Genomic DNA, 10,137 nt, shown 5'->3' on the forward strand with positions numbered 1-10,137 from the left:
AATCTGAAAGGCGGCCTAATCCACAGCCATATAAAAAGCAAAAGTTACAAGAAAATAACACGACACCAACAATGCTTGTTGTTGAAGATCATTCAGAATCTTTTGATATTGTTGAAATTGACTGAAATTATGAAAGACAGCATTGTACTGTACACTAATTTACTATACTTTCTTTACCTTAATCACTGATGTTCAATAAAGTTTACTTTAAATAAAGATACATGTATAATGTATATATATTTATTCTCAATTTTGTTTTATTTACTGTCGTTTTAACTTGTTTTCACAAAGCTTTAATTGTCGAATCACTGTTATGCAACACACTGCTCACCATTTTAGCTCCTCGTTAGCAACATGCAACATCTGTTAGAGGCTCTAAATCAACATATTCTGTAAATAGCCAGTTTACCTGTACATCTAAATGTTTAGTTTATTGTATTATTTGTAACAACTGTGACCAAATCTATGCAGGAGAAACCAGCCGACTGCTCACTGAACATACATGAGAACACTTACATAGCATCCTCATTAAAGATCAAGATAAACCTGTAGCTCGGTACTTTAACACAGCTGGTCATTCTTTTGAGCACTTTAAAGTACTTGCCTTACATCATGCCCCCTCCAACACCAATAAAAGAACCACTAATAAAAAAGAAATAATTTTTAAATGGGGTTAAGTCCTTTGGGTATTAATGAACAGTTCAGCTTTTTATAATTTTTTTTTCTTAAATACCTTTCTTTTATTATCTTAAAATGTTTAAGTTATTTCTTTCTTTGCTATGTTGTTCTAAGTTGTTCTATATTTCTAATAATTTTTAATACTGTTATTTAATTACCAGCTCTATTATATTGTTTAATTCTGGTTCTTCTATCTTGCATGACATTCTGTTTTCGTGTATTGTTTCACTTCAAAACATATCTGTAATTGTCATTAACTGACAGGCTTGTTTCTGGCTTGAAAAAGAGCATTTGCTTGAACCAGTCTAATTTATTTTATCACCTTTGCATTTTTCTACTTATATATATATAAATAAATAAAGGAAACTATGCTCAGAAGTCATTGCATTAACTACCTTAAATGAGTTATTGAACTTGTATACTAGACGTAGTAGCTAGCCAATACATTTCTGTTAGTGATTACTGACTGAAAAAAAGAAAAATGAAACTTGCAAAAAAAAATTATTTGACTTTTCCATATTGTCCCTGACTGTATACACCCTGTATAAACATCAATTGCTTACAATAAAAAACACTTGGAGAGATAAGCCATTCTACAAGGTAATATTGTTATAACAAAACATTATTTAGATAAAGCATATTAATTCATTTTACTTCTTACCCTCAGAGCTTTAAGAAACTCATCAAAATTTAGATGACCACTTCCATCTTTGTCTATATCATTGAACAGCTTTTCAATTTCATGTTTTTCTAAAGAAATCTGAAAGTCTCGAAGACCTTTACTAAATTCTTCTAAGTCCAATTTCTTATCCCCAGAATCATCCATTATCCGAAAGGCTCTAGAAGTTTATCATCAGAACACATTTATATTATAAACAAAGTCCTCCAATGTATTTATAGATTACATTAATTACACAAAATTTTCATTACTTGTTTTAAAAACTGTTTCATTCAATATTTGTTTTTGTTTACTTGACTTTTTGGTGTTAAAAAATTCTGACAATTACAACAAGAGATTAGGTCATTGGTTCCTGAAGTTTTTCACTCCATGAACCAGCAAAATCTTTATAAAAACATATTGACTGTTAGTAGTATATAGGCTAGTTGTGTTGTTTCCTAATTTAGCTTCTTCAACAATAAAGAAGGAAACAACATTTTTCACCAATTCCTAACACGTACAAATTACAGATTTTACAAAAATCAAATCTTTCATAAAACTTTTTTTCCACTGGATATTTCTGCATACCAGCAGTGAAGAACCACTACATTAGACTGAGTGTATCTAACCAAGTAACTGAGTCTCAGCTTATCTGTACAAGTACCTGTAAAAAAGATCAATAACCTTATCTTCCACTGATAATCAATCATTCAGACTGATTGTATGTTCGTATATGTATACCAATAGTATTCATATACATACTGTATCCATGAAATGACAGTTATTTGATTGCTATTTCCTTAAAATGATGACATACATATACCATTGCAATTAAACTTACCCAATCAGGTACTCAGAAACTACAAATGCTAAATCTATAATATTTGGTTTCTACTTAAAAACTGAATATACAAGAATTCATGGTTTCATAAAAAATACATTCACATTTTCAGGAAAATATATTTTCACCACCATCTTTACAAATAAAAGTATTACATGTTAAATTATGTTTTTTAAGAAACACAATAACTTATTTTACACTTTTTTCTTTTAGAACACATTTATGACAAAAAATTCAAGACATTGAATAAACATGTCACATAAAAAAAAGGATAAATCAAAACACAGAACATTGAATAACTTGAGCTTTTTAAAGAGGTGACCTTTGGAAGATACTATGATCATTCATTTTCTTATGTTCTGTTTCTGTATATTCTTGAAAAAACTACAATTACAAACTATAGGAAAGAATTCTTGCTTCACAAATAGTGCATGGGAATTTAAGCTTGTGGAAATGACTAAACACTCTTTAAACAACTAATTTTGAAAATAAAACATCATATTCATGAGCAACTAATCTACTTCAAATTACACATTATAATGGCAAACCGATTTAATAGAAATTATTTACATTACTGCAGAGAATAGTTTACAACAATAAAGGATATACCTGCACATTAGAACAGTTCATGTGCATGTAAGAAAATAAATAAAAACTGGAAAAAATTAAAGATGTTAGCAGTTTATACATGTCTACAATTTACTTCAAAATACAAGTGATGTTAAAAGAGGAGATAAAACACTGATGTTTATGGTAACAAAATAAACAAACTACTGACATTAAGTACATTAAGATAACAAAAAAAAATTCATTTATTATCTACGACCATGTTTTTATGAAACAGCTTCCACTTATATTTTTGAAATACTGAACTACATCATGCTTCCTAGAACTTATTTTACATGCAGAAACAAGCTGGACACCAAATCACTACCTTAAACCAAAAGACTTGGATACTTGAACAACCTGAACAAATAAATATTAGATGCAAATGTAAAAATAGAGTTTTCAACCTGAAGAACAGAATATAAAGTTGCATAATTAACAAAGTTTAGCATTTTCAGCTGCCACTTACCTTGAGGTTATTTACTGACCACCGAAATCCTTGTACATCAAAGGGATGTTTAAAAGCTATGGTAACAACCAACCACTTGGTCCCTGGCCATCCTCATGGCTAGTGTCTACCCAGGTAAAATGCAATGGTCCATTTGTAATTTAATTGTAGTGGTTTGAAAATGTATTAGGTCATCAAATTAATGTTGCATTTTGGAACACTTTCATTAACCACCCCCCAAAAAATGTACATCATGTATAATAGTTTAATAAACTGCCTAAACATCACATCAGTGTAGCCCATATAATGTATAAAGTTTAGTATACTCTAATCCCTTATAGTGATGGCACACAACAAGACAGATTCAGCATGTAATGCTGTTTGAATACAAGAAGGGAAACAATGCCTCTTTAGCCAGAAAGAATATCAAAGAAGTTTATGGAAATGTTTTGAAAGTTCGTAAGTGTCAATAGTGGTTCAGCATATTTCGTTCAGGTAACTTTAGCCTTAAAAACTATGATGGCAAGGGTCGACATGTTGGAATTGATATTGATGCTTTGAAGACGCTTGTTGAGTCTAACTCAAGGCAACACACTTGTGAAATGGCCTTGAAATTGTATGTCTATCATGAAACAATACATAAATATCTAAGGAATATGTGAAAACTCCATAAAGAAGATGTTTAGGTGCCTCAAGAACTCTCCGATGATCATCATTTCCAACTTATGAATGTTGCACTCGTCTCTTCTAGCATGTACTGCACATGAACCATTTTTGGACAGAATTGGCACTGTTGATGAAAAATGGATTCTCTATGCAAATATTAAATGCCAAAAACAATGGCTCAGTCCTAGACAAAATCCATTTCCGACCCCAAAACCTGGACTCCATCCACAGAAAGTGATGCTTTGCATTTGGTGGGACATCAAAGGAGTAATTAATTTCAAATTCCTCAGTCGACAGTGAACTGTCAATGCAGAGATTTATAGTCAGCAACTGGAACATTTAAATCAAGCCCTTCACTCCTCACAGAAAAACGTTAGAATCTCAAACTCAAATGGTGGAGTGGCTGGTACAAATTTTACCTAAATGAGCTCTCTTAAGAAAGCACATGGAGTGTGACACTCGATGGCAAGTGCTTTACAGGGGCACACCTATGAGAGACCATATCTTGTCTTGACAGTGGTATAATCTTTGAGGATTTTGAGAAAGGAGCTGTTAGAGAAAGGAAACAATAAAAACCCTAATAACAAGCAAGGAGGAAAGATATGGTAAACCCCAAGAACTGGGATCAGTGAGCAAAATCAAGAAATATGAAAGAACACAGGCAAAAGATAAGGAAAAAACATACCTGAAAATGAAATATAGAAATATATTGGAAGGTTAAGATTATTTTTTGAAAAGTAAGGCACTATCCAAAGCAAATCACGTGAAATTCGTAGTTCAGTAGATCAGACTGAGGAGAAAGAACATTGGCCAATGGGATGGGAGTAAGAAACCCAGTAAGCACAAGGTAATCCACAACATGTTGAACAATGGCTACAACATTCTGAACAGATAAAAAGCCTCCAAATGCCATAGTAGAAATAGGCCTATGCTTGTAGTATTGACACTCACCATCATTTGAGAATTCATGATAAATATTACAGCTCTTGAAACAAAAGCAAAAAAAATAAAAATCAAAGTTTCTTAACAAAAGAAATTCTCATCAAACTGAACTGAATATGTCTGTTCAATGCAATGCTTAGAAGAAGAATGAAGTTATCACAAGTGCAAGTGCATAGGGAAAGTTACTGTGCATGGAGGTTCTGTTGCTCTCCTATTGGTGGAGGGCTTTTGTCGCATGATGATATCATTATCTACCAGTGCAGTTCATGTTAAACAAGTGAATTTAGGTGGTAGTTACCTCAAGGCTAGTGGCATGTAAATCTCGTAGGCAGTTGCATGAGGAAGACTGAATTTCTGTGTGAGAGGTGAGTTATTATCTCTAAATTGATGCCTTCAGAAAGGATTACATTACAAGATAATCCATTATACAGTTCTCCTCCCTGTATTCTGGAATTTTAAAAGCATGCATGGCATGAAATTTTAATGTTTGGAAAGGATATTTGTACTGTTGAACTATACCATTAAAGCAAAGAAGGAGAAAGATTACTCTATCATAAACAACATGTACCAGCAATACACCAGATACTTTGAATTTAAATAGTTTATCACCAAAGTAATCCAAGAACTCAGCTATCCACTTCGGTTAAAGTAGGAAATTTTCTTGAAAAAATGTAAGATAATTCACAAGCTTCTTCCAAAGAAAATAGTTGAACAGAGAGCCACTTGTCAAAAACTATACATATCTAGCATGGGACAGATATATGGCACCACACTGCAAAAAATCATACAACTCTATACCTACTGAACATTCTGATAGTGATACATTTCAAAATTGATACAGAACATGTCACTTAGGGTTTTCAAAGACTTTATCATGGTTGCAATTTATAGTCATAAAATAGAATTAAACAACTGAAAAGCTGAGAAAAATCCAAAGGTAAATTCTACATACTGTACTAATAAATCAGCATGTTAATACCACTATACAATGAGAAAATACCATCTTTCTATAGACTGAATGGCAATAACATATGGTTCCATTATCACAAAGCATCCAGCAATATCTAAAAGTCAACATGCAAGTCACAGAAGAAACAAATTCAAATTGAAATTTATGCTAAAACCACTTACAGACATCTTCTATGGACTTCTGTATCATTTGGTGCTCACATGGGCCCTCAAAGTTATATATTGTATTTTATGCATGTGTGATGTACTTTGAAAAGCATATGTAATTAATTAATTGGGATAGAAGAGGCACTGATCTCAGTGTTTTGTAAAAGTCTTCTGCAAAAAATGAAACTTGAAAAAAAAAAGTTCACTTGAACAAAAGTCTATGAATAACCAAAATTGATCTCAATCCAAATACCTTCCTAGCCCTTTAATTCCTTTTGCTCCTCTCTGCAGGCACTGGTATCGCAATTTCTCTATTGGGTTTTTAGCCTGAGTGGCCATTTTCTGGGCTTTCTGCTTCATTTCTTCTTCTTGGCGATCTACTTGGATGGCTGACATAGTTCTGTTCGAATAAATAGGTAAAAAGCTCAAATAACATTACACTATGCAATACTAACACTATAATTTTAAGAAATGCAAGTTCTCAAAATATGTTAACCAACTTTCTATATGTATAAAAACATGATTGTACTTATCATAAATACATTATACAGTAGTTAAATTTTAGGTAAAAACCATTTTTACAGCATTCTTAGCTTGATCAACAACCAAGAAATAGCTACTTTTCAATAAGTGTATAATAACTTTATATAGCTTGTATGTATGTGTGAAGACAAATTTTACAACTTTGAAGGTAAACTTTTTTTTTGTCTAATTTCTACTGCTTTAACTGCATTGAAACATATTAATAATTGTTAATTCAGCTGTAGTTACAGGACTGCAATTTCCTTTTGTGTGTAGGCTTTTGTTTCAAAGTTATGAGTGTAATGTTAGTAAGTGTTCTGAAGTGCACCAAATCATACACTTCATGTTGTTTCGTTGCATTTATTTTAGTATTTCTTGAAATATTGAAGGAAATTGTCTTTGAAATAGGCCATTACACAAAACTGCATAGGATATGTGTAGGCTGATCTTACTAGTAGTTATTCATTACTACAATGGTCCTACTAAATACCATCCAAAACCATCATGAAGTAAATACAAAAGTATCATTTCAAAATACTATGTAAATCAGTTTTTGTACGTATAACTAACTGTCTCATACAATCATCTGATTGGGTATATATAAATAAATACATATATATGAGTATGAGGAAATGGCCTGTCCATACTTTCAAATTACATTAATTTTATGGTCATTAGGACCATAGATTTAATTGTGTTTCTAATACAGAATCCCACTTTAAAATTATTTTATTTATTTCATACAGAGTTACACATCCCTTTCATTTTGTTTCTAAAACAGGATCCAATATACCTGCCATTTTGTTTCTAAAACAGGATCTAATATACCCGCCATTTTATTTTTGTCTTAATACAGATAATGTATATACCATTCGTTTGATATTGTTTTTAATACAGAGTTATGTATCACACATTTTTATTCTGTTCCTAAAAGAGTTACTTATCACAGTTTTCTTTAGTTTTTTAATAACAAGGTTATATATCCCAATCGTTTTGTTTATAATATAGATTACCTTATCCCAGTAAATCAATTTTTGTATATATAACCATCTGATACAACCATCTCATTTGGTATATATAAGAGTATGAGGTAATGGTATGTCCATGCTGTCCTTTTACATTAATTTTATGGCCATAAGGACCACAGATATAAGTAAACATCATTAAAACAACAATTTAACAAAGAGGAAAGTAAAAACTTAAAGAATACTAATGTTCAGTTTTACATGCAAGTAATAAATATATCAATGTTAATAATTATATCATCTAGAATGGACAAAAAGAAGTCATTTAGACTATCTAATGTAGGCTCTGTCAAATTCTATTCTACCACCAATCTATTATGTACTACATAAAGAAACTCCTTTTCTTACATGTATATCAAACTAAGATCTCTAAAAACCCATCCAATATTCTCTTATTCTTAAGCTTTTTAATATTGCAATTTCTACCTCACCTGAAGAAAAAACTCTTCTATAACTTATAAGATGACTACCATATTATGAAAATAGGCTTAATATTGTTTTACCTAGTCACGTCAGTTTTTCCATACCTTAAACTTGTTGCTTCTATTCTTACTGCTTGTAGTTTTGACAGAAATTTCAAAAGTTTTGTTACTTATACTAATTAGATATACTCGGGCATGGTACAGGACTAATGTTTTTGTAATGCTATGTAAAAAATATTTTGTATCTTGTAATTTCTAAAGCATAGAAGACTTACAGTTCACAGACTCCAGTAAGTCATTAATTTAAGTGCCAAAAATAATAAATCTTAAAAGCAAGTTCAAAGACTGAAGTATGGGTCAGTTACCACCTCTTTTTTACTTAGTCAAGTTAGTGTGAAAGATAGAGTAATTATAATATCTAATTCTGAAGTTCAAGTAATTCAGACCTCTTGTTCTGTTACAAAAATGTTGCCAACTTGGATGCACAAGTTCATATTTGTGTTTTGTTGTTTCTAAAGTTAACCAACTACGTCTAACACTTAACATTAACAGTAATCGACATAACCGTTAAAAGTAAAACTTAAGTTAAAGTATGGTCTAGTATCTACAGATAACACTTTACAAATTACAGTACCTCACTCCTTGCCAGACTATATTATTATTATTAATAGTCTAGATAACAAACCTCTTTCACTAAAAATACATTTACGAAAAATACACCAAATTCTTTCAAAACGAAATCTATGTTACTAAAAGTTTGAAACACTTTACCTTTTCTTACGTTTGACAAAAATAACGCGTCTATGCTAATTCATATATGAACACGCTTCAGACCTCTAACGTTACGCTCACAACTTCGAAACAGAAGCCCACGCCCAACAGGAAATTGCAGCCCTCTAACAACAACCGTATTAATAATTATGAATGCATTTCAAATACGGTTGAAGTTCGACAAAACAGAAAAAGGTTCACTCTCAAAGTCTTTAAATTGATACACACATACACATATATAAGCTATATACCGTTATTTAATGCTTATCGAAAATTAGCTACGAAGAAGAAATATAAACCAACTTTAAAATAACATGACCAGCTCGTCACAAATGAGGGTTTGATGGTAATGTATATATTTTCTCGGGACGACACTTTCTTTAATCGTGAGTACCCGCCCTCTTCCCCCACTTCCAGTTGTTTAGCCATAAGCCTGAAAGCTTATAACACCAAAAACCGGGTTGCGATTCCCGTGATGAGCAGAGCACAGAAAACCCTTTATGTAGCTTTGCGACTAACAACAAACAAAGAAGCACCTACTATTAGTAGTATTAATAATTTATATTGTAAGTGTTTGTTTGAAGTTAAGCACAAAGCTACACAATAGGCTATCTGTGCTCTGCTCACCAGGGGTATCGAAACTTGGTTTCTAGCGTTGTAAGTCCGCAGATATACAGCTGTGCCACTGGGGGGCATTATATTAGAATAAGGATACACATTTACATTTAGCTTTAGCATGAGTTATTTTCTTGTGAATCAATGTGAAAAACTTTTAATTAAATTGAATAATGTGAAATATGACTATAATTTCCGGTATAAATTCTTTCCGAGGAATTTCAGCAATACGAGGAACTTCAAGTCCTTTCTTAATTAAAACTAGTTTATTCTTTCTCGATACAACTTTGTAATACACAGAATTTCCACAGTCACTTTAAACTTAACAACCTTTATAACACACGCTGTAAATCACAGCGATTCGCACACTTTACTTACGGTGCCTACTGTTCCCTTGACTCAATTATCTATCTTCTCAATCTCTCTCTTCGATGTATCTGCCCCGCTGGTTTTTATCGCCAGGCTTATATATATATATGTAAAGGGCGTCTAGCAAACACTAGGACGTTCGCGGGGTTCCTCGATAATTCATGATCCTTCGAGAAACTTCAGTACGCATGCTCCCAGCGTCGCGTGACTTCCGCTGTCGTAACACTGCCCCTTCCGTAGTATTGTTTGTCTCGAACAATAGCCATTTACATTTAACCAATAGATAATTAACAATAACTTAATTAAATGTACAGAATTTACAAACACCAAATTAAAATACAACAAAGTCCTTAATTTTACAGAACGTATCTTCTTCCGTACTGGTCTCCATCTCATTGGCTTCTGCTTCATGTGGGGTTCATCTGCTTCATCAAGAAATGTCCTATCATCGGTAACAG

General features: G+C 32.1%; 1 protein-coding gene across 1 annotated transcript in view; it reads right to left on the reverse strand.

Annotated features, from left to right (window-relative positions):
* Window positions 1-8,782, reverse strand: part of LOC106474760 (calcyphosin-like protein) — a 20,728-nt gene extending 11,946 nt beyond the window's left edge. The window contains exons 1-3 of the mRNA XM_013935453.2: window positions 8,696-8,782; window positions 6,209-6,355; window positions 1,340-1,517 (exon numbers count right to left, since the gene is read on the reverse strand). Coding sequence (XP_013790907.1) covers window positions 1,340-1,517; window positions 6,209-6,351 — 321 coding nt within the window. The 5' untranslated portion in view covers window positions 6,352-6,355; window positions 8,696-8,782. The remainder of the gene's footprint in view (window positions 1-1,339; window positions 1,518-6,208; window positions 6,356-8,695) is intronic.
* Window positions 8,783-10,137: the final 1,355 nt, after the last annotated feature.

This window comes from Limulus polyphemus, unplaced genomic scaffold (assembly GCF_000517525.1).
Source record: "Limulus polyphemus unplaced genomic scaffold, Limulus_polyphemus-2.1.2 Scaffold142, whole genome shotgun sequence".
NCBI lineage: Eukaryota > Metazoa > Arthropoda > Merostomata > Xiphosura > Limulidae > Limulus > Limulus polyphemus.